We start from the raw sequence: 25,355 nt of genomic DNA on the forward strand, positions 1-25,355 counted from the left end.
GGATTTCCTACATCTAAAAATGCCTGGATAAAGAACATGTAATTTAGTAAAATCTGGATTTGAATCCTGTTACTTAGCACGTATGAGACACTGAGTATAAATAACTTGGCCAAGAGCACTTTCTAATAAAGATATCTGCTTCATATGGTTGCTTTCAGGATTAGAGACCTATAATACCAAGCAAGGGTGAAGAGGTTCTCAATAAATGGTAGCTCCTGTTATCATTCCTATTTTAACTAAAGAAATGACTCTGCCACAGTGCAGTTCAAGATATTCTCCTGCAATATAGAACAACTTACCAAGAGGACATGGTTCCAAGATAGCTGGAAAGCAAGAAAATAAAATCCACACACAGATAATTTTTATATTATTGTATTTTATTACAATGTGTTGAGTGTACTAACTTAAAGGAAAAAATGTAAACAAAATGAAGGTCTAGTGAAAAATGGCACTTCAACTTTAATCTTCAACTTAGTTATTTTTAACAATCCATTTATACCATTATATGTCTCAGATTTTAAAGATCATTTCTGAATTTTAGACTGAAAAATGAATAAACAGTTAAGCAGAGGAAATGCTACTGGTTAAAAAGTTAAATCTCTCTTGGCTAGAATTAAACATTGACAGGTAACTTTCTCTATAAAGGAAAGTCTACTTTGGAGCATAAAGTTACATTTTTTGTGTAGTCCAAAACCATGTCAAGTAGAACTCATGACTTGATGAAAATAGTCTTACTCAATTACATTTGACTACTTAAAATCTTACTGAGCATGCTATTTGCTGTGTCTTACCTCCAACACAACTCTCTACTTCCTGAAACAAGTTTATTATTTAAGTTTCAAGAAGTAGTTTATAGGAAACACCAAAAGAATCAGTTGTTAGAGGTATAACCTTTTCTTCATTGTACACAGCTATTTCTAAAAATAAAGAGTATGTACTTTCTAAGAATAAAATGAGAAAACCAAAAACTGTGGTCTCTGTGCATGAACATATACACACATAGGCACGAACTTAAGTTTCCCCAAATGTGTTAGGCAGGTATAACTCAAAATTCTAACGTCAGAAAGTAAAGATAAACACTTGTTTATAAATCAGTGATACTTGCTTATATACTTTAATTAGAATACTACACCTGCAGTTAGTTCAGATGTACTTTGATTGGATCCCATTAGGAAAAAAAGACATTCAAAATAATAAGCACATTCTTCAAACAGCAGAGAATTCTCCCACTTTATTTATCTTGACTTACTGGTATTTCATAAATTTGCAAGTGGAAGATAAGCTGTTCAAAAAAGCCTTTTCATATACATAATACACAGAAATTATTTTAAAAGTCTATTCACATAATGGATTTCTTTGGTACTAATGAAAAATTGAGATACAAATAAATGACTAGAAATGAAACCATGACTAAACAAAGAGCAAAGGAACAACACTACATTTCAGGGAAAAAATCCAAATCTTACTGTTAGAAGAATAAAGTATATCTGTCATAGTATACATTATCAAATTCCCTTAAAGCAGGGATTATTTGAAGTTTTTAAATGAAAAAAAGTTCAGGATTACCTCTGTTTTTACATTCAGTAACTATCATAGCAACATCGGTTACATACAACATCTGCCTCATCTCACCAAAAAAACCCTAGGGGTTTTCTAAGTCAAACAATAAATACCAGCAATTCAATAAGCAAGCTGGAGAGGAGGAGAGATTTGAATTGGAGAGGAGGAGAGATTTTGCAGCTGAATTGTATCTCCGGTATATAGTACGGCTGCTGGTCACTCTATTTTTTCCATGCATTAGAAGAACAGGGACTGATAGTCAAAATAAAAATTCCATTGTGTAGCAAATGATAGAATTTGTAACAGCAGAAAGAGTTCCTAATGTCATAATCATCGTTATGATGCTTTACAAAGGATTTTGTGCACATGTGTGGAAAGGAGTAAAAAACAAAGGCAGGTTAAGAAAAAAGGGAATGCTGAGACTGTATTAGAATTATATTTATTTTAAAAATTGATCTGAAATCTGCCCATAAAGTATACAAAAAAAAGTCAGAGTAGACATTAGTGCAAGTTTAACCTGATAATTTATTCATGAAAAGAGCTAGTTTTGATGAGGAAAAAGTTCATCCTTTCCTTGTAAACATAAACAACAGGAGTTTTAAAGGTAATAGGCCAGAAAATGCAACAATAACTTTTATAATATAATCCTTTTCAATTAAACAGACAAATCAAGTTGAAGACACCTGTTAAAATACTTTGTAGACTGAATATTCACCAGTCTATATAATCTTGTTCCAATTGGGATTTTTGATTTTTAAAAAAACTTTTTATAAGAACTATCACATCTAGAAGTGAAGAAAATAAATTAGATCCCTCCCCCCAAGATATTATTTTACCTCTAAATCATAAAAAGCTTTGTAATTATCTTATACAAATTAACCAGTGTTCTTACAAAATTAATGTGGTTTTGGACTGATGACATTACACTGTGTTTGTGGTGAAGTACTAGGCACAAGAATATATATATCAATTAGGCATTTTCAGTCTAATTAGTCTCTAAAGTTATTTAATTCTTGGCAATATATAATAACTGGTATGCATTTTGGTACATAAGGTCTGAATTGTAGAGAACAAGAAGCTGTGTATTATAGTAACAGGTTTGTATGTGACAATTACAGTGTTGAACAAGTATCTTCTATGAACTCTGTGATTTGTTTTGCAGTTGGTCACCTGAAGTAGATCCTGCAAAGATAAAAGGAAAAAATCAACATAATTTATTTGTTGTGTATTGCCAACCTTGGAACTATCTGCTATAAAGTTTCCTAACGTGGCCATGGATAATAAACAAATAGGTATCTAAAAATCAAAGGTATATTTTATAATTAGTCTGTGACTAATTATATGAAAGAATCTCTATTCCGCCCCCCACCCCCAAATATTTTAAAGAGCAGAACAGGAGTATACTTGGCATTAGAACAAACAGGTTTCAGACTGATCATTTCTGTGACTAAATCACAGGTAGATAACTAAGAGTTTGTTACAACTCAAATCTCCAAAGCTATAAAAGACAAAGTGACAAAATATTTCCTCAGAGTCTAAAATGCCACCTTTCTTTTCACAAAGAAAGGTATAAAATAGATGGGGATAGCAAGGGTGAGGGAGAATAACAACAATGCTTAAGAAGTAATGGGTCCTATAAAATCTAGAAATTTTAAAAGCTGGTGAAATTTCCTAAGGGTCGAAAAAGGGTACAAGAAAAATAGGAAACTTACTTGCCTATGTCTTATCATGTAGTCTTTCTATTCTTGCGGACTTTATGAAACTAAGTAGGATATACTCTTATGTAAGGAGTACTTCATCTGCACTGAAGAAAAACCAGGTACTGAGCTAACACAAATTTTTGTCATACATAAATGAAAAAACATATTTATGTACTAAATATGTAACTCTAATGTATTATAAGTAAAGAGGGAGAGCAAAGACCAGAATTCTTTTTGAAAAGCTGTAGCATTGAAAAAAAATCGGCAGCTTACTGCTCGCTGTTTCTATGGAGGCACTTATTTCTTAAAACCTACCCCTTTCAAAATGCAGCCCTCTGCTGGCCTGTGTCTATGCAGGTGTTTCTTTCCTGTTTCTCTTTTCCTTAATAAACTTGCCATAAAAAAAAAAAATCCTTTGACATCTCACATAGTGATGCTGGTACAAATTTCCAGTGACAAGTGGGAAGGATTCTTGGTGCTTTGGCAGAGTGACTAGAAATTGATTGAAAATTGAAAATCTGAGTAGAAATTGATGAGTTATAATCAAAGAAACATTCACTTTGAATGTATCCAAAAAAATCACCAAGATAATAGGTAAATGGGGAAGTAAACCCAATTAAGAGACAGGTCTCCTAAAAATGGGTAATAATTTTAAGAAGAGAAAGAGAGAAACCTATAATGATAGCTACTTAAAATGAAATTTATTCAAGCTAAATGTGAGCTAAAAAAACCATGGTGCATAAAATGGAAACGAAATGTATGAAACAAACTGAAAGGATGAAGTATATATGGAATAATGAAAGTATTACAGTTCTGACACTATTGTGAGACAGAGTCATCAGGTTCTATCATAGAATCACTTACTGTACTTAGGCTCACCAAAATAATGTTATTTACTCCTAAGAAATCCAAGACACAACAAATAAAGTTACAATTCTACTTAGAAGCATCAATTTGTAAGTACAAAGTGTAGACAAATGGGTACAAGATTCACATGAATCATGTAGAAGAGTCATCTGTATTCAATATCAGAATAAATTTATTAAAAATAAGTAAATAAATAAAATCTATTTGTTGTGCCTGATCAATAGCTGATAGGCTTCAAGGGCTGGCTGTCCAAGACTTCAAACAAAGATATGCCAAAAAACTGATCAATTCAAAGAATCAGCATGGAAAGTATATACTTTGTACCTTAAGTGGTATCAAAACAAATCTTTCATATTAAAAAAAGTTTCTCTTAAAAATTTACATCTTTAAATAACTATAAGAAAGAAAATATCAAAATCAACAAACAACTATGAACCAGAGACACTCTATGGGGGGGGGGAGTTTGGGGTCAAAATAAGGGGGTTGTAATTGTATGGGGAATATAAAAAAATAAAATAAAAAAAAAAGAAATTTACATCTTTAGATTGTAATGACATTAAATATGACCTGAAACAAAAACAAAATACATCTTAACATGAAGAAAAACATTGCTTAAAGCCATGTAAAACAAACAAACAAAAAAACATATCCGTATCACATAACATACAGTCTTAAATCAACTCTGAACATAAAATTTTAGAAACTTTTGGACAGTAATAAAGTGAATCTTGGCAAAATTTTATGAGGTTCTTCAATGTTTCAATAAAATATATGATTTAGGCACAAAAAATCATAGTGTCTCAGTGATATTTTTGAAACATCTAACCTTGATTTGATTCTTCCGAATTCATGCCTTCTCCAGATGCAGCCTCTGACATTTCTTCATCATCTTCATCATCATGTAGGTCTTTTGAAATTAACTGTCTAGCTAATTTAATATTCAGTCCTTCATTGTAGTGGAGCTTCCTCTTCATTTCAAACTGTCGCTTTTTTTCTACCAGATACAAAAAATAAGAGTAGGAAGTTTTTAGTGCAAAGATGGCAATCTATAGTTTGTGTCTAATGCTGCTTTTGTGCGCAATGGCAGAGCTAAGTAGTTCTGAAAGAGACTATAAGTTCACAAAACCTTAAGTATTTACTTCCAGGCCCTTTACAGAAAGTGTGCCAACTTCTGCTTTACATGGCTCAAATAAAGACAAATGAGTCATTTGTAGTTATACTTGTGAAGAACATTTAAAGATACAGGAAAATTCTCCAGAAATAAGTGAATGGGGAAAAAAAGCAAGATATACCACCACACACACATAACACAAATATAGAAAATGTACAAAGGCTGCAAGCATATATGTACACACAGAAAAACAACTCAATAACTAAAAGTGGTTAATTTTGGGTCACGAAACTATGATCCATGTTTTCGCATTTTCTATTTAGAAAAAAATTCCTTAAAATTTTGTATTACCCATGATTTAAAACATTGCTGGCTAAAAACATAGCATCATCCCCAGAGTAACTGTAAGAAAAATCTGTTAGAAGGAATAGTTAAGCAGTTACAGACTATTCTTTCACTTATAATCTTCCCCACAGAATCAAAGTTAGTAGCAAACTAACATAACTGATCATATTTTACTACTAAATAGCATTTTAAATATCTGTTTATGAAGTAGTTTTGTTTATGAAGTATAAGACTTGAAAATTTCTTAGACCAATGCATTAAAAAACAAAAAGGGGCTCAGCATAAAATTGCCAGTTGTTTATGTCAAAGTATTAAACTTACTCAACCAGTTTTATTATGATAGTCATAAAATTACATTTACAGTTCATGTCACTACTGATCAATGACTTTTCAGCCTCTGTTAGGAATGGGAGAAGGAAGTTCTCAGATATCAGATTATAAGCATTTGTTTCAAACTACTAGGACCTTGCCAGGCACCTTTCTTCTCTACTCATAAATTATTTTTGTGATTTATTTTATACTTTGAGAGTACCGTAATGTAATGGGAAGTAAAATAAAAAAATAAAAATAAAAAAAAAAGACCATTCATAAAAAGACAAAATCCTCATGACTTTTTAGGGCTGGCTTTCAAGTATTCAGATGATTTAAGGCTAATATTAATAAACAACAAAAAAATGGTTCTATTTCCAATACCATATAAGTTTACTAAAAAGTCAACACTTTTTCCTCATTACAAAGTAATACATGTTCATGGTAAAATTTTAAAAACTCAATTTCTTCACTCAGAAATTACCATAGCATTTTATGATTCTAGATTTTTTTCCTAAAAATGTATTTTTGTATCAGTGACTCATATGTTGTTGTATATGATTGTTTTTCCGCTGACTATATAGTTAGGATGACTGTGTAAGTCTCTGTTCAAGAAGTGCCAGTTCACGCATATTGTCTGATGGAACTGTAGTAATGACCCTTTCTTTCACTCCATGACTTTTTAAAAGTAACAACCAGCATTTAAAGAAAACAAAACAAAACAGGACTGTATCACATATAGTAAAGGTACGTAGCATTTTGTGAAATTCTTTTTTGTAATTCTATGTATACATGTATACTGAATGGGACTTTTGATATTGGTGAAAAATATTTGAAAAATATTGGAATAAATCTTAGAAATTGAATTGCTACATTAAAGGGTGTCATATTATTTTAAAACTTTTGGCTCATATATTGCCATACTGATATGTATATAAGTATGTAAGTAACCTATTTCTCCATTCACACCAGAAATTTTTATCTTTGTTGTTTGAAAGGAAAGTATCATGATGCTGTTTTAATTTGTAGTTCCTTTTTCCTAAGAGTTGATATTATAGTACTTCTCTCTTGTGAATTATATTCATAGTTTAAGAAAATGATTTATTTTTATTTCTAGTAGATACTGAATTTGTGGTTTTGCTTTTTTTAAAAAAAAGATTTATTTATTTATTTTACATACATACATACATACATACATACATACATACATACATACATACAAACACTGGGTACAGTCAGAAGCACAGGAGGGTGAGAGAATTCACCAGAGCCAGAGTGGGGAGCAGAGCAGGCAGAAGGACCGAAGTACACTGCTGAGTGGAGCAGCGGGCAGCAGGAGAGGTCTGCATGCCATGTGGGACCCTACTCCAGTGGCAGGAGGAGGGAGCAGCCAGGGATTGAACCGGCGCTGCAGAGGCTGCGGGCTGCAGGCTGCGGGCTGCTGGTTGCTTCGCAACCCAGCGCTCAACCACTGCACCGTCAGGGAGGCCCTGTGGTTTTGCTTTTTATAGATAATTATAGAATACTCTAAAATTATTAATTTAAAAACATGCATTTTTATTCATTTCACAGAAAGCTGCTAATACAAGAAATCTCAACCTTCTGGAGTAGTTGTATTCATTTACTTATAATTCTTACATGGAGAACAATATAATGTAGAGAACAATACAAGGATATTCACGTTTGAGGCACAGCTCTAGTAATAAACCATTATCCATGTGAACTTGACAAGTTAATTATCCTTTTTATATTTGCTTTTATTAAAATATAATGGAGAATGTATCTATTATTTTAACTTATTAAAAGTTAGTATTTACTGGGCAGTTACAATATGCTAGAATTATTGTGAAGTACTTCAAATTTTTATCTCTCTTAATATTTAACCAATGACTCTTAATACTTTATAGTTCCCAATTTAGAAATGAAGAAACTGAGGTTCCAAAAAATTAAGCAAATTTGACATACAAACTTAGATCTGTCTTACTCCATTGTCAACATCTTAATTGTAATGCTATCAGTTATAAGATAATCTTTTCCAAGAATTTCTGTCAATAAGCAAGGTTTGCAGACATGCAATTTGTCTGAATTCATGAACTGAATTTGTGAAACTGTAAGTTATCAAATGGTTCTCCCTACTGGCAAATTCATGGAATTACAATTTGAGGGAAAATTTCCTTACAGAAATACTGACAACACATAGGTTAATATATCTTCTGTTCTCAAATATGCCGTCAGGTTTTTAAAGAATAATAAAGAAACAATTTCTATTTTAAACCTTTTCTCAAGGGCCTCTTGGGATATAATTTGGGAAAATAAGTCAGAAAGTCATGGAGGGTAGAAAAGATTTAATGTAATACAACTTGAGATTATACTATATATGAAATTTCTCTCTTGAAGGACAATTAGGTTCTGACCATCATAATTTTGTTGAGCAAATTATAATCTGAAAATGAAAGAAAGGTAAGATTCCTGACAGTTAGCAAAAAAACTGAAACTTTAGTTCTAAAGTTTCTGAATTTCTGGATGTTTTTACGTATTTTTTTTTTAAAGATTTATTTATCCATGCGTACAAGAGCTGGCATACAGGCCAGAGGTGCGGCGGGGTGTGTGTGTGTGAGAGAGGATTCATCATAGACAGAGTGGGGAACAGAACAGGCAGATTGACCGAAGTACACTGCTGAGGGGAGTAGCAGGCGGGTCAGGAGAGGTCTGCTGTGCCATGTGGGTTGCTCCCCTGGTTGGGGATTGAACTTGTGCTGCAGTGGCTGCGGATTGCTTCATAGGTTATATCTTAACCCCTTGCATCACCAGGGAGGCCCTTTACATCTATCTTTTGCTAATGCAACTAGCAGCCTGTTTTGTACGTATGACAATAAATCCTTGAGCCAAACAAAAAATTAAATAAAAAAACAGTGTAAATGTTTAAAAAAAAAAAAAGTTAGTTTCTGGATTTCTTTATAGTACAGGTAGTACTCATATTTGAAGGTTTTCAAGTATATATACAATACTATCCTTTTCTTTTTTGTGAGGGTATGTGTTCTTTTCCTGCACCTGTTTACCTATACATAGGCTTGGTTTTTTCTTTTTAAAAGAGCTGGAAACTACACCAACAATTTTTTTTCTTGTGCTTATACATTCACACAGTTCAGAAAGTATAAAAAGCAACAGATGGAATATCTTCCTTCTGTCCTCATCTTACCATAGATAACCACTGTTACTTATACAAACAGAAACAATGAGTAGGTACCAATGCTTTAACCAAGTAACTGTATAAGCTACAAGAGTTTCTTCCAACCCTGTTGAGAAGATTATCTTTAGCTCCTTTCCCCATTATGCTGCTTTCACTCTATTCTTGGTTCATCTATAAGTTTTACACTCTCTTAAAATAAAAAAGCACAAGCAATTTGAAAATTACCTCTTATTTGCTATCTCTTTAAGACCATCCAAACATTCAGTGACTCTAACAGCATTAATTTAATAAGTATTTATTGGATTTACTCTATTCCAGGCCCTAAAAAGGTAAAAAGGTACAAAGGTACAGTTATAATTACTTTAAAGATGGTAGTGTTTTCCAAAGTCATGAAATCAGGGTTGGAAGAAGAGCTGTTATACAATAAATCCACAGAAATACAACGAATTCTAAAAATGCTGCTCCATAATCTCCCACCATTCACTTCCCAAAGAGGAAAATCTCATGACAATCTTCCAAATAGTGGTTTTATTTTACCACAAATTGTTAGAAAAATATTGAAAGTAGTAAACAAACCACCTTGTTCTTCAGGTGAGAGGTCATTATCCTCATCTTCACTGCTTTCTTGTTCATGAACCCGATACTTTAGCTCTGAGCCTTCGGCAGCAGCTAATCTATAAAACAATCATTTACAGAGAAAGAAACACTGATATTCTTGAATTACTGAATGTCTTATTTAACTTTTGAGTCTCATAAAAACATCTGAAAATGATTAATATGCTAACTATAACCTGATGAGGAATGGGTGTAGAAACCAAAAAGCAACAAGCATGGAGGATGACAGAAATCAAAGAACAAAGGAATAGTGCTTTTGTTTATGAATTCACTTATTTTTGCCTTTCTCACCTCTATTTTTAAAATCTAGGTGGCAGGATATTAAAAACAAAACAAAACAAAAAACCACACAGGCAATTGACACAGGGACTCTATGTACCAGGCTATGGTACTCTTTCTGCTACTTGCATACCTTGGCTTTAATCTAGAAACAAGACTAGATAAGGTGCTGTGAAATATTCAGATAAATTTAGTATAAATTTTTAAAATTTATGCTTCAGTAAAATGTTTTCAACTTTGCACAATTAAAAATAGTGTAAGTGAAAATTCCTTATAGATGTCAGTACTTACTTCTTAGCTAAGACATCTGGGGTAAGGACTTCAGTGGCTTCTGAATCACTCACTGCCTCTTCATCATCACCTATCATACTGGGGATGACAAGCACATTATAATTAATATCTGAACTATAATTTTTCAAGCAGAAAAACAGAAAAATAATTCTATAGACTTAATTAAAATATCAACATATTTATAGTTCTACTGTTTTCTCTGAAGTTTCATTTTAGGTTCTACTCAATGTAAGTATTTAAAAGCATACTATCAATCAAGAAACACTTCAAAATAATTTTAAGAAAACATTACTACAACCATAAAAATCAATATTGAAAACTCAGATCACATGGAAAAAAAAAACAAAAATACTTCAATTAGTCTTCCCAGTAGGAAGGAACTTAAAAAACAAACAAACAAAAAAAAACAAATCCATTGCCTGCTTTTAGAATATATATTTGTCTATCAACCTAAAGTTACCACAATAAAGTCAAGTAAAATACCAAAATCACATGCTAAATGTGCTAACCATACTCAGGAAGTTTTTCCCTCTACCTGCAAATGAAACCTTTGCTTCCCACTTCACTGCCAAAATGGATCTTTAATTCTCAAGACACTGAAAGTTCTGTTAAGCCAAACCCAGCTATATATTAAAAATTGCTGCATAACACCTTTCCTGGTTAGCTAAGGGGACAAGTTAAATAACTGCTATAGATTAGAAGATGCTGTTTTTTCCAAGAGAAGTTGAAATAAAGTTATTTACATTATTGGGTATAATTAAGCAGTAGGGTAAAATAAATAATCTATCAATTTGTAGAACTGTTCTACAGAAACTTCTGTAAAATTTACAGATGAATTATATGTGTTGTTTATATAAGTAATAATTTAGGTTGTATAATATCTTTCTATAAAAACATCTTCTGTTAAATAAACTCTTTTAAAAAGCTGAGCACAGGTATCTGTACATACACACACACACATGCACACGTGATACATATATCTTCAATAACTTGGGGACCAAGTAACTTTGCAACTCTCATGCTGAGACTTAACCCCTTGTGCCACCAGGGAGGCTCAATAACCATGTCTTTGAATGGGTTAAAAAAAAGTATTACCATCGATGAAGTTCTCATTTTCTGAGAAGTCCCTGATTTTTACTTAGGAAGCAAATAAGCCCAATCCTCATCTTCCTATCTATAAACAGATTTAAGGAAGGTGAAAGTCACTAATCTGTGTGCATCAAACAGCAGCTAGGGGTAACATCACTGAGCTACAACCAGTAAACAATTTACTGTGATAATTACAATACATAAAATATATTCCATAATTTTATTTTTTTAAAAATTTATTTTTATTAACTTATGCATACAAGAACTGGGGTGTAGGCCAGAGGTGCAGGGGGTGAGAGGATTCATCAGAGACAGAGCGGGGAGCAGAACAGGCATATCTACTAAAATACACTGGTGAGGGGAGCAGTGGGCGAAACAGGAGGTCAGCTGCACCATGTGGGTCAGCTCCATGGCCAGGGATTGAACTCATGCTGCAATGATAGCTTGATAGTGTTGAGACTTTAACCCCTGCGCCACTGGGAAGGCCCCAATTCCATAATTTTAAAGCCATATGTTACCACACAAATAGGTACATTTGGGTTATTAGTGTTCCAGTAATAAATATAAAATAAAATACAAATTCAAATTGGCTGTTATCCAGAGGCTTTTATCAGCTGCAAAATGGAAAAACAAGTCAAAACAAGAATGATGACTATAAATTATTACCTATGATAAGGAGTGCTAGGTTCATCTATTTTCATTAAGCCATAGTCTTTGTCAGCTGGATGGTATGTTGCCAGGATGTTCATTTCATCCCACTTCTGGGATTTTTTGCTAAAATTAAAAAGAAATAAATTTTTTCTCAAAGAAGTAAAAGATTAAAAATGTACACATCTAAAATTCACAAATATCAAATCCCACATTTCAAACTTCTATTTGAAGTTTGGTAATTGCTAACTTTACATATACTTTCTTGAAATAGAGATTGAGTAAGGGCAAAAGCCATGTCATTACAATAAAATGCTAGTAAATATTTTATAGAATACTTGGTGCCCACATATTAAACATTTATTATTCAGAATCTTCAAGCATTGAAAACACTAATTATACATGGACTATGGAATTAATAATAGCAAAAATGGATATTTATACACTGCCTGATCTCAGTAATCAAGGATTTTTGATCTTATACACACTGACAATTTGACCAAAAAAAAAAAAAAAAAAAAAGAGTATTGCTTTGGTTATTTTTCTTAAAGATAACCATATAATCAAAAGACTTAGACCCTAACACCAAAGGGGACACCTCATTAAATTCGGACACCACTAAGTAAGTACAGTTTAAGCTGAAAATAATAGTTCATTTTTTTTTTAACCTAGAAAAATAAGGGTTTGCTAAAAAAAAAAAAAAAAATGCTGTATTCATATCACCTGGGATAAATCTACTTAGGAAGAGAATTGCTTTTTAACTGCTTTATGAACACCTATCAATATCCATTCCACAAAATATATGCACAACTGCAAAGGTGTTCAATAATTAAATACCCTAATTACAAATCCTTATCTATTCCCTAAAAAGGGTAACAAACATGTCTCTGGCACACAATTTGTGACTTGGTTATGTATTTGAAAATAAAACTACTTTGAAGAGAATCAGTGTAGAGTTTACAGATTCAAATAATCTTTCTGCATTTGGTCCATTGTGGAGAGGTGTCACTATGAATATTTTTAATTTTCCTAACTCTACCAATATCCAGAGATCCTGAAGTGCTCTTGAAGAATGATATACTTAAATTTTAACATCATATTCTCTTCTCCTTGAGTTTCCTAAAGATTTACAAGTGCCCACTCATGGCAGGTGAGTTGATTTTTATGTTCTCTTGCTTTCTACCCTAAAGGACCCACAATATCATACTAAGCACTTCTTTTCCCCTTCATATTTTTATTATGGTAAAATAAACACATAAAGTTCACCATTTTAAAGTTTTTAATTCTGTAGCATTAAGTTCATTCACATTGTTATGCAATAATCCATCTACAAAACTTTTTTTTATCATCCCCATCTGAAACTGTAGTCACTGAACAACTTCCCCATCTAGACCCTGGCACCTACAATTCTAATTTCTGTCTCTATGAATGTGACCCTTCTAGGGACCTACTCAGGTAAATGAACTCATACAGTATTTGTCCTTTTGTAACTGGCTTATTTCACTTAATGTCTTCAAGTTTCATCTGTGTTGAGGCATTTTAAAATTCCCTTCCTTTTAAAATATGAGTAATATTCAATTGCAGACTCTTTTTTTTTTTTTTTTAAAGATTTATTTATTTATTTATACAAGCACTGGGTACAGTCAGAAGTGCAGGAGGGTGAGAGAATTCACCAGAGCCAGAGCAGGGAGCAGAGCAGGCAGAAGGACCGAAGTACACTGCTGAGGGGAGCAGCGGGTGGCAGGAGAGGTCTGCGCGCCAGCAGACTAAGTCTTTTAAACATAATTTCCTTTCAAAGAGATTTACTGTTTATTTTATTAAGGGGCAAAGGTTGCCCAGATGAATGAATATACAGGTGACTGGGACTGTAATTTCCACCCTCCCCCACCCTGCCAAAACAGCCAGAAGTTGCTTAATGTCCCTTCACTATCAAACAATCAGAATCTTAAAAGATTATAAGAAGTTAAATATCAAGATATATTGGTCATTAAGACTTTTTCTTTAAAGAATTGCTTTATTTGTTTTTTCATTCATCATGGAACTCAGCTGAATTTTCAATTACTTAAATTTAAAATATCAGTAATAATAAAAACCTCATTTGATTGAACTATCAAAAGATTGTGCGAAAGGAACTTGCTTTCCATTATTGTATTCCTTGGGCGCTCACTTTCTATTTATCACAGCAATAGCTGGTATTAAGGCAGAAAAACAAAAACCCACTTAAAAAAGAGAGAGACACGTATAAGATTCAAGTTCCAGTTACCCTTTCAGGACAACAACTCCAATACACATGTTTTCTAGCAGTATATTTGCATGAAAATATATAATAAAAGAGTTTTAGTATAACTTTCTTATTATATAGCTTGCTGAGAGAAATATTTATAAAATCAAATTCTAAAAGCATCATACAAATGTTTTTAATGATTCACAATTTTTTTTTAAATAATTAATTTTTTTAAATTTATTTATGCATAAAGAGCTGGGGTGTAGGCCAGAGGTGTAGGGGGTTAGAGGATTCACCAGAGACAGAGTGGGGAGCAGAACAGGCAGATCTACTGAAATACACTGCTGAGGGGAGCAGTGGAGAGACAGGAGAGGCCTGCTGTGCCATGTGGGGTAGCTTCCTGGCTGGGGATTGAATTCCTGTTGCAATGGCTGGTCTCATGCTGCAGTGGCTGGTGATAGCTTGATAGTGCTGAAACTTAACCCTGTACACCACCAGGTAGGCCCACAGAAGGAAATTTTTTTTTTCTAAAAGATTTTTATTTTTTTATTTATTTATTTATTTATTTATACAAACACTGGATAGAGTCAGAAGCACGGGAGGGTGAGAGAATTCACCAGAGCCAGAGCAGGGAGCAGAGCAGGCAGAAGGACCGAAGCACACTGCTGAGGGGAGCAGCGAGCTGCAGGAGAGGTCTGTGCGCCATGTGGGACCCTCCTCTGGTGGCCGGGGAGCAGCCAGGGATCCAACCGAACCGGCGCTGCAGAGGCTGCGGGCAGCTTCGCAACCCAGCGCTCAACCACTGCGCCACCGGGGAGGCCCACAGAAGGAATTTTTCTAAAAAGTTATCCCTTCTATTTGACTAGAGTTTTAGACATTTTATTTTGCTAAGTAGTTCTATTACCTACAAATTTCTGTAAATTTAGAAAGCAAATGATTAAGTCTGCTCATGGTCATATTCTACATAAGGAAATGTACACTGAAAAAGAGATACACTTCTAAGGAATTTAGATAGCAGAAAAGATTGAGCAGCTTTTAATTAGAATAATGAAAGAAATGTATACAAGTTTTAAGAGAAGTAGATTAATTTTGTGAAAAACGCAAAGGGAAGCCCATGAAACCCAAAGTAAAAGCCTCTGAAATGACAACCAAGAGTTAAGCCTGAGTCAGAAAAGAAAAATAAACGTAAAAGTTTCATAAAAACTGCATTGTTTTATTAAAATTTCCTATTAAATACAAGAAAACTAGCCCATTTCTATTCACACAAAGTTCAAAAGCAGGTAAAAGTAAAGTATGCCGAGAGATGTATATTGAGTTTGATTAGCTAAAAGTCAGGACAGTGGTTAAGGGAGAGGAGGGGATTGTGATTGAAAGGGGCCGGGAACATTTCTGAGGTGATGGAAACATTTTTTTTTTCTTACCCAGAATGGTGGTTATAAAAGTATTTGCTTTATAATAATTTCTTAAGCTTTAAAATTACATTTAGACACTCTTCTGTATGTTACATTACAATATTAAAAAATAAACAAATGATGATTAATTGCTTTGCTCCTAATCTCAAAATAAAACAAGTTATTCCTTAAATGATGTTAGTATTATTGTATTAAAAATGACAATTTATCATCATTACTGCTTAAGATGAGAAGACTGAAAGTGGACTGTCAGGGTTTAAAAGGTATTTCTAATGGGGGTGAGGGTGGGACCTGTAAATCTGTTTGAATAAATGGTAGATGAAAAGAACTACAGGATAAAAGGAGATATCATGTTTTCCTAAAAAATAAAAAGAAATTTTAACAATCACAATCCTAGCACCCTAAAACATCCACAATTCTGGTTTTTGCATATTCTTTTCACTATGTGTAATGTAGAAGGAAAAAATAGATAAGCTATCAGTATAAATAGGGAGCTAGCAGTACATACATTTTATCATAAGCCACTTGTACTTTCTAGTCTTTACCTATTTAACTACCGCAAAATAGCCAATGATAAACAATTTACCTAATGTAAGATATTTAGAGTGAATTCAAGGTTTTCCTACTTAAAATAAAGCAGAAATAAACATATTTGTGCATCTTCTATTCAATCACACACAAAAATTTGCTAGGATAGGCATATCTGGGTTAACAATAACAAAAGCCTTATATTCACTCTATGTTTCCATATAGCTTTATTGAAAGAGAGGACTATATGTGATGTCCCTAGTAATTACCAAAACTTTGCCAAGATTGGATATTTGTGTGTGATTTTTCACCTTGAGCAAGAATAAACTGATATACTTGTTCTTTTTGCTTATTACCTAATAAATAATACGAAAGTGCTTGCTTTTTATTTTTTTGTATGAATTATGCTTATATTCTTTGCCTATCAGAAACCTTATAAATTTGAGTTCTTTTTACTACAATGTAATGAATATCCATATAAATGCAAAGAACTCAAATTCATTACAGGAGATTTAAACATTACATAAAGTATAAACCACATTATATATAACCCCAATTTTTCCTAGTTTGCCTTTTAGTCTACTTTTTTATAAACAGAATTAAAGTTCTATATAATCAAAGCTTCACCCTGCTTCCTCAAGACAATACTAAGAGAAAAAGAAATCCTTAGAATTATTCAGAGCAAGAGAAGTTAATAATATCTTACCAAAACATGAATTTTAAATAAGGGCATAAAACAATAGGCTACAAAGAATGTTGGGAATTCTTAGATGGAAAATAGTGAAGAACAAACTGTCAGCAGAGGATACTGGATAAGGAAATTAGTATCGCTACTAGTGTTTTGATAGAAGTAACAGTAGGAGTAATAAGGTACTACGAGTGAACCTAAATTTAATGCCCACACTGATTAATTGTGATCATTCTTTGGGTTATATCCACTTACAAAAAATAAGGGTGTCAACTCTCTTATCTATCCATCCATCCATCCATGGGGGCAGGTCTGCTGGAAAAGTGAAAGCACCCGTTGGTTTCAGGCTCTCTTCCTCCCCAGGCCCCCTTGGGTGACTGGTTTCCCTGCAGTCTAATGTGGTCCAGATAGTCACCACTTCTCACTTTCACTTTGATGCCATCTCAAAGAGCTATTACTTCTTGTTGCTTATAACTTACTTATTTGGTAGTTTCAGCTGTACTTAAGAGTGGGAAGAAGGATTTTGCTTCAAGGTGTTAAAACTTTAATTGCACATTTCAATAAATGTTCTTTCTTTAAATGAAGATTAAACTTATATAGGATGACAAAGTACAAGACTTTGAAGTATGACACAATAAGTGAACAATTTAAGACTTAACAATAAAAGCAATTAGTCAAAAAGTCACTTTAGGAAAACTTTACTCAGTGAATTTTTGACTATATGCCATATTCTTTTACAGGTAGAAAAACAGCTGAAGCATGCTTACATAAAATTATATTAAAAGAAATTTAATTCAGGCACAATTTTTTTCAAGCAGAATTTGTCAATGTGATCTAAGACTACTATAGAATTTAAAATGAGCATAATATTGACTTCTAGTATATTATATAGAACTCACTGAAATGAGGGACAAATAAGATCTCTATATTTATTTCTATGAAAGTAACACTAACATTTGAGGATGTGGTACTGAGTTAGACACTTTACAATTTATTAATTAATTTAATGAGTATATTATGGAGGAATATAATGACTAACTCACTGGAAGTCAGAGTAGCAAGCAGGATGAACCCAAGTAATCTGGCCTCAAATTCACTATTAAAGATTTCTCATAAGATAAGCTTTAATAATATTTAATATCACATTTTCAACAATTACAAATATACATTTTGCTCATTTTAATATCTCAGAAAACAATATACTTAAAGCAGATGGCAATATAGATTAAATAAGTTTTTTTCTTTCTTTCTTAGTGGTACATAAATCATGGTACACCTTATAATCGACATCTTGCCTTTTTTTTTTTTTTTTTTTTTTTTGTGGGACCCTCGCAGGTGGTCGGGGATCGAACTGGCACTGCACAGGCTGTGGGCAGCCTCCAACCCAGCGCTCAACCACTGTGCCACCAGGGGAGGCCCACGATGTCTTGCTTTTATGAAATACAAATATCTACTCACTAGATCTGTTACATTAGACCTTCATGAGGTGTACACTACATTCAGTATCAACAAAGGCATTCTGTCTCTCAAAGACACGTACAGAGCAGACTAGAGTGAATTTTGAGTTGCCCCAATGCACAAGTTCCCAGGAGAGGTTAAATTAAGGTGATGCTTGCTTTATCTTCTTGTTTCAACTTTCACACTGTTTAGTAAACAATGTATTGCTCTTCTGCTTTTTTGTTGGTGAACTCACTGATTAAAATGGTTTCCAAGTATCATGAGGAAGAGCAGACTAGTGTTCCTAAGCACAAAAAAGCTGTGACACATCTTAGAGAAAATGTTTGTTAGATAAATTTCATTCAGGCATGAGTTACAGTACTGTTGGCCATGTGCTCAACATTAATCAACAATATAGATTAAATAAGGTGTCTTTAAACAAACAAAAATAAAATAAGGTTATGATGAAAATGTTGTGACGAGAATTTGCAGGAACCTAACTGCAACCCAACCTAGGAGTAATGGTTCAGTATTTACTAATTCGGGGTTTGCTTGATCACTTCATAGAACATAACAACAAGTATGGCTTACATTCCTTGTCATTATCACATAAATATGAAATTCTTTTGCCTTATACTCTTCCAGTATTTAAAGTTTTACCATTACACTATACGTAGTTCCTGAATTTTAAGGGCATTGTAACGGAAATGATATTTATTTTTATTTATTTATTTTTAAGATTTATTTATGCATGCATACAAGAACTGGGGTACAGGCCAGAGGTGTGGAAGGTGAGAGGGTTCACCAGAGACAGAGTGGGGAACAGAACAGGCAGATTGACTGAAATACACTGCTGAGGGGAGCGGTGGGCGAGACAGGAGAGGTCTGCTGCGCCATGTGGGTAGCTCTCTAGCTGGGGATTGAACTCGTGCTGCAGTGGCTGCAGATAGCTTTATAGGTTGTGTCTCAACCCTTTGAGCCACCAGGGAGGCCCAACTATTTATTTTTAATTCTTTTTATATAAAGGAGTATCCTAGTTGTAATTAAAATTAAACATTACAAAAGGTTGTTTCAAATGTGCGCAATGCCTTTATGTGCTCAACTCATAAAGTTGCTAATACTGTGACAAAGGTAATACTGGGTTGTCCTGAAAGTCACAATGCGTTTTTGACTTTTCCAACAACCCAATATTTGTAAATAGTCCCCCCTTATCTGTGGGAGATATACTCCAAGCCATCTCAGTGCATGCCTGAAACCCCAGATCGTACCGAACTGATATATACTATGCTTTCCCCTACATGTACAATAATTTTAATTTATAAATTAGGCACAACAAGAGATTAACAATAAAAATTAAATGAACAATTCTAACAATATACTGTAATAAGTTATGTAAATGTGGTATCTCTCAAAATATTTTATGGTGGATAATACTGACCGTGAGTAACTGAAAACTCAGAAAACAGAATGTTGGATAAGGAGGAACTACTGTATTGCACTACCAAGAGAATTATTTTCTTTGCTTCAAAGTCATGTAACAGTGATCATAAACAAGCCCAATCCTTTTTATTACTTTCAACCAAACATCATGAACTTCAATAGGCTTGGTAGCTCCTTTTGGGATTATAACCCTCCAACTAAACAAGTCAATCAAAGTCACTCATGTCCCAAAAGGCCCCTCTTATGTGAACAGCTCTTACAAAGGAGCAGTCATTTATATAGGTGAGTCAGTCCAGAATAGTGACTTTTGAGACAGAAAGACCTGGAGGTAAACCCCAGCTAATTACTGAGAGAAGTAAACCCATACAATTGGACTACAGGAAGTTATGGCACATTGAAGTTAAGAATAAATTAAGGCAGCAGAGAAATACAATAATAAATCACTTAGCCAAACAAAAGGAAGCTCCCACTGGTGAATAGCTAAATTACACAAATACCATTGAGAACCACATTTCTGCTGTTAAATATCCTGACATTACCGACTTAGTTTTTGTTTTTTAAATTATCTTAAGTTTTCCTACTATAGCTAAGTTCTGGTGAGATGCTGTTTTGTTAATCCCTACACAACCAGTGGCCCTGTCCACCCCACTCCTTTCCCATTTGAAGCAGCTTACCCCAAATAGAGGTTGGAAAATGTATTAAAGAGTCGAGGAAGTGTGGGGGTGTTGCTAGACAAACTAAGGCCCCTCCCCACCTCAAAAAGCCACAATTCTAAGCGGTTATCCTACTTAATTTTCTTCAAGGTAGCACAAACCCGCATAAAACATCACCACCACCAAATAGTAGTCTCCTTTACAGTCCTGAATCGATCCTTTAAACAGGTGTGCCCTAGTTCCAATATTCTAAATTTCATGAACATCCCCATTTTAGTTTTATAACTTCACAGGTTTCCATGACAACTTTAAGTTACTTTCAGAATGTAGATCCTATTATTTTTAACATCTTTTAACACCCAAGCTCCTCAGCACTTCTAACCCAGTGGTTTACTTTACACTCGATATACTGTACTTCATTTTTTTCCCATTGAGCTCCTTGACTCCTTTTCTACCTCATTCTTTTTAAAAGGCGGGTATACTGTTCCATAATACAAACGTTCCATAATTAGTATTTCCCCACACTTACTGATGAACCTTGGATTGTAGAGATAACTGACGAACCAGGGCTTAGGGCAGGATGCTTTTGACAGTTCACGTTAAAAAGAAATGAGTGCGGAAGATCAATTAAGAGAAACGAAGAAATGGTCTCTTTTTTGCTAGGGCCTCTTAAAGATTAGTTCATAAAGGGCTCCCGAGCCACGAGAATACACTTTCATTTTTGAAGAATTTTAGAAAAGTTTGAGTTAAGGAATAATATAAGCTTCACAGGTGAAGCTCTGAAACTTCAATTCTATTCTTTAAGGTTGCCAAGCCCCCAAAGTTCATGATGCTACTTAAAACAAAACAAAACAAAACAAAAAGCCTATGTGCGTATACACTTTAAAAAAAAAAACACACACACAAAACAAAAACCCTGATAAACGTCATAGCTCCTGCCTTCTTTCACATCACTCCACCCCTTCGCCTGGCCGGAGAGGGAGACCCGAGCGGCGCGGGAGTCGCTTCCCGGCAGCCGCCCCGCGCTCCGAGCCGGGGTCGGAAACGGCGGGTCCGGAGGGCGAGGCCGCCCGGGCCGGGAAGGAGGGGCTCCCTCGGGCGGCCCGGGCGGGGAGCGGCGGACCCTCCCGGCTCTCACCTCAGCTCTTCGTCGACGCTCTTGCCGGGCTGCTCGGCCGCGGGCACCACAGACGTAGTCGTGGAGCTCTTGTTCTTCAGGATCCCCTTGATGGGCCGGTGCGAGGCCGTCGAGGCCGCCATTGCCCGCCGCTCCGGCGGTTGGCTCAGCGTCGCTGCGGGGTGCCGGGTCCAGGAAGGAAAGGACGCGAGCAGACACCCGCCAGGCAGCCGCGGAGCCCGCCCCGGGCTGAAGAGGCTGCGCCTGCTGTCGCGGAGACGGATGCCGGCGTCGTTGTCACGACACAACGACCGCGACGCCACAGCTGACGCCGCGCGACCGGCGGCCCTTCGCACGTCCTCGGCCACCCGCACTTTATCCGCGGCCCGCGAGGAGAAGCCGGCCTAGTGCCCCAGCGCGGGCGCGACGCCGACGCCAAAGTCAAGCGGGCCCGCCCTCTCGCGATATCTAGGGCGGGGCGGGGGCGGGGCGAGAACAAAGCCAACCTCCCGGCCCCGCCCCTGCCGCTCCTTTCGGCCGGCCCGCCCCGCCCCTGCGCTGGCTGGTGTGGCCGGCTGGGAACCCTGGCGTGGTCCCAGAACCTTCCTGGAGATTCCTGGAGGTCTTCTGCACAGTCATAGATCTCCCCAGGCACCCTGACTCCCACCACCTCCTGAGGGTCATATTGTTATTTGTGTAGTTTATAGATCGGAAAATCGAGGCTTAAAGGTTACAACATTCCCCAAGATGTTAGTTGACTTTTAGAGAAATATGTCCCTTTTCCACTTAACCCGCATAAAAATTCAACTCTATGATATCATGGAATATCGGCCTTGGAATGGTACTTAGAGGCCTGTTGTGAAATCATAGAATATTAACTTTATGAACTCATAGAATATTATCCATATTGAAATAGGCTTTTACCATGCGAGAAGCTGAAGGACGCAGAGGAAACATTACCTGAGCGCTACAGCCACACAAGCTGTCCACAGCATGTGGTCAGAGAACTGGAAACTTCTGGCTTCTAACCTGGTGCTTCGCCCTTTTACCATAGTCCATGTATTGGTAATCGCTCGCAAGGTATCACTGGCAGGAGTTTCTAGAATTGTGGTTTATCTCCTCCCCTGCTCCCCCCAAAAATCTAGGAAATTAATTTAAGGTATCCACCAGTCCAACACTGGGAGAAATAGGCCAGAAACCTTGGAGCTATGTAGGTCTTTGTAAGAAGAGACCCAAAGATGAAAAACAAACGCTTCACACACATTTTCTCCCCAGCTTATCCCATGCCTGGATGTGAATGAAAGAACTCAGAGAGAAGAGGCAGAGCTTGAGGCTCTAGGTGTCAGGATATGTGGGGGTCCAGTTTGGGTATATTGCAAGGAGTAATGGATTCTCTGGAGTACAGGAAAGGCCAGAAGTTTGAAGCCCTGGAAACAATCTCAGCACCGTGCTATATCCAAAGTCAAGCTGGGACCAGAAGAGGGAGTGCAGTCCAGTCCAACTGTACAACTTTTCTCCAAGCAATTCCAGTACCAGGAGTTGCAGAGATGGAAAATACGGAGGTCCAGGGATGGAGCAATCTGTTATGGACTGGATTGTGTTCCCTTCAAAATAAATATGTTGCAGCCCTAACCCTTTATCCTTTATACCTCACAATATCACCTTTTTTTTTTTTTGAAATAGGGTTATTACAGATATAATTTGTTAATATGAGGTCATACTGGAGTAGGATGGGCTCCTAATGTTATATGACTGTATGCCTTATAAGAAGATGGTCATGTGATGATAAGGGACTGTAGTAATGCAGCTACCAGCCAAGGAACACCTGGGGCTATTCAAATCTGAGAGAAGCATGAACAGATTCTTTGCCAGAACTCTCAGAAGGAATCAACCCTGCTGACATCTTGATTTTGGATGCCCAGCCCCCAGAACAGTGAAACATTAAATTTCTGTTGCTTAAAGCGGCCCAGTTTGTGGTACTTTCTTATGGCAACCCTATACTCCCCATTCCTTCCCACTTCTACCCACAGTTCCCAACTCCCTCATCACCAGGCACTTTCCCATGACCCTTTCCAGGCCACCTTTCCTGTGACAGGCCAGAGCAGACTAGTTTACCCAGAACTACCACCTTTAGCTGCTCAACCTCCTGTGGACTTAATAGATGACTTGGTGTGAAAGGAACTTGTCAGTCCCACCACATAGCTATCCACCCAGGTTCTCCTCCAGTAATCCTAGTGGTCAGAAGCTTGCTCCTCCCAGTGCAGCTCATTTTATCTTTGGAAAGCTCTGATTCAGAATATTCTTCCTTACTGTTCATTTAAAAATCAGTGCATTTTATTGTATGGTATATAATAATTTTTATTGTATATAAGTTTGGAGGTAGGATCATTGCAGATATAACATATACTTCAGTAAAGGTTGCTTAGGAAAAAGAAAAAAAAAAGACTAGATTGAGCTAATACCTGGTTTCCAGCAACATCTATTGGTGTAGCAGTGTGGGTAAAAGAATGGGGGTGGGGGACATGCCCTATTCTATTTTACCCAGGTGGCAGTAATCTCATTCAAGTCCCCTGCTTCTAGGCCCCAAATCTCATCTCCCTTTGAACTATGCTACTCATGAACAAGCTCAGGGTTCCTGCAAACTGTTCTGTTTTTATTGCCTGACCCTTAGCCTTGAGCTGAGCTCCTAGCATGTGGGGCCCCAGTAAAGGCATGGCTGCTGAGTGGAGATAATGGAGGGAAGTGCACAGGAAGGGCAGAAGGGCAACAATTTTGCCTGTCAGAGTTGCATGTGTCCCCTAGGGATTTCTCTAGGGCCTTCTGCTGCCGCTCTTGGCCCCCACTCTGTTCCTACCCAGAGGTCCCCTGCTGCCCTCCCAGCCTGAGCCAGGACTACTCACTGGATCTGACATTATGCCCTGACTAGTCCTGCCCATCTCCTGGGACAGAGAGGAAGCTTTCATTGAAGGGGAAATAGGATGGTTGCCTACCTTCCTGAGTCTACAACAGGACCCACACCTGTATTGCCTCTCCTGTCCTGTCAGCAGAAGACTAGGCCAGGGGTGGTAATCATGTTCCAAAGGAAATATGCAAAACTTCCCTTCATGTTCTAAATTATTGGGCAGATTTGCTTTGTTCCTGCTTGGGCCTGGCAGTCACCACCCTGAATCTTAACTATGAGTCCTTAATTAAGCAAAGCCTTGCTTTAAGACCCTCTAATGAAAAGGGCTACAACAGTATGACATAACATGTTTTATTACAGTTAATAAAATAAAAACCATTGGAACAGCAAGTGATGAAAAGTTCTCTGAAGAACCTTGAAAAAAATGTTACCTTCATCAAAATTTGAACTTTTGCCTCTTGTATTATTTCTGCCACTCCTAGCCCCACTAAGAGTGAATGCAAGTGAAGAGGACCTTCTGAATATTAAAAAATAATAATGAGGGGCACCCCTGGTGGCCTAGGGGTTAAGTCTCAGTGCGATCACCACTATGGCCTGCATTTGATCCATGACCAGGGAGCTGACCCACATGGCTCAGCAGACCTCTCCTGTCTTGCCCACTACTCCCCTCAGCAGTGTATTTCAGTAGATCTGCCAGTTCTGCTCCCCACTCTGTCTCTGGTAAGTCCTCCCACCCCCTATAACTCTGGTCTACACTCCACTTCTTCTATGCCAAAAAAAAAAAAGTAGTAATGTAATATTAATTTGACTGCAAGGCTGTGAGTTTCAGTACAGGTTCCCTTATTTTAGAATAATTGAACCACTTTATTCTTCAGGGTGGCCCAAAGATTTCCAAATGCCTCAGTGTATGTCCATAAGAGAGCTCTCTTTCTCTGCCTCCTATGACATCT

At 36.2% G+C, this 25,355-nt stretch overlaps 1 protein-coding gene and 1 long non-coding RNA gene across 5 annotated transcripts; one reads left to right on the forward strand and one right to left on the reverse strand.

The window, feature by feature from the left end:
- Window positions 1-1,970: 1,970 nt before the first annotated feature.
- Window positions 1,971-21,896, reverse strand: PPP1R2 (protein phosphatase 1 regulatory inhibitor subunit 2). Of its 4 annotated transcripts, none has more exons than XR_005128026.2 (7): window positions 21,525-21,890; window positions 12,023-12,130; window positions 10,268-10,345; window positions 9,662-9,756; window positions 4,954-5,121; window positions 3,273-3,359; window positions 2,702-2,742 (listed from the first exon to the last, which is right to left on the reverse strand). XR_005128026.2 is itself a non-coding variant. In XM_037525313.2 (7 exons), exons 1-6 carry the CDS (start codon window positions 21,644-21,646, stop codon window positions 3,315-3,317), a joined length of 621 nt encoding a protein of 206 aa, XP_037381210.1. In that variant the 5' UTR covers window positions 21,647-21,891; the 3' UTR covers window positions 2,702-2,742; window positions 3,273-3,314. The 4 variants fall into 4 exon arrangements, 3 of the variants coding, with proteins under 3 accessions (XP_037381211.1, XP_037381210.1, XP_054556435.1); XM_037525313.2 differs by having other exon boundaries at window positions 3,273-3,364; window positions 21,525-21,891; XM_054700460.1 differs by lacking the exon at window positions 3,273-3,359 and adding an exon at window positions 3,576-3,752 and having other exon boundaries at window positions 2,727-2,742; window positions 21,525-21,896.
- Window positions 4,125-7,615, forward strand: LOC129146735 (uncharacterized). The gene is made up of 3 exons (XR_008553842.1): window positions 4,125-4,216; window positions 6,477-6,639; window positions 7,465-7,615. It is a non-coding gene; the product is annotated as an uncharacterized LOC129146735 (long non-coding RNA).
- Window positions 21,897-25,355: the final 3,459 nt, after the last annotated feature.

This window comes from Talpa occidentalis, unplaced genomic scaffold (assembly GCF_014898055.3).
Source record: "Talpa occidentalis isolate TD23 unplaced genomic scaffold, MPIMG_talOcc4v2.1 talOcc4.4, whole genome shotgun sequence".
Classification (NCBI taxonomy): domain Eukaryota; kingdom Metazoa; phylum Chordata; class Mammalia; order Eulipotyphla; family Talpidae; genus Talpa; species Talpa occidentalis.

What these genes read in the sequence shown, in the direction of transcription:
- PPP1R2 (XM_054700460.1), bottom strand. Translation starts at nt 21,646, where the DNA reads ATGGCGGCCTCGACGGCCTCGCACCGGCCCATCAAGGGGATCCTGAAG. An exon ending in CCTAGCACTCCTTATCATAG is followed by an intron (nt 10,346 to 12,022) that starts GTAATAATTTAT and finishes TGTCATCCCCAG; the next exon opens with TATGATAGGTGATGATGAAG. An exon ending in CCAGATGTCTTAGCTAAGAA is followed by an intron (nt 9,757 to 10,267) that starts GTAAGTACTGAC and finishes ATTGTTTTATAG; the next exon opens with ATTAGCTGCTGCCGAAGGCT.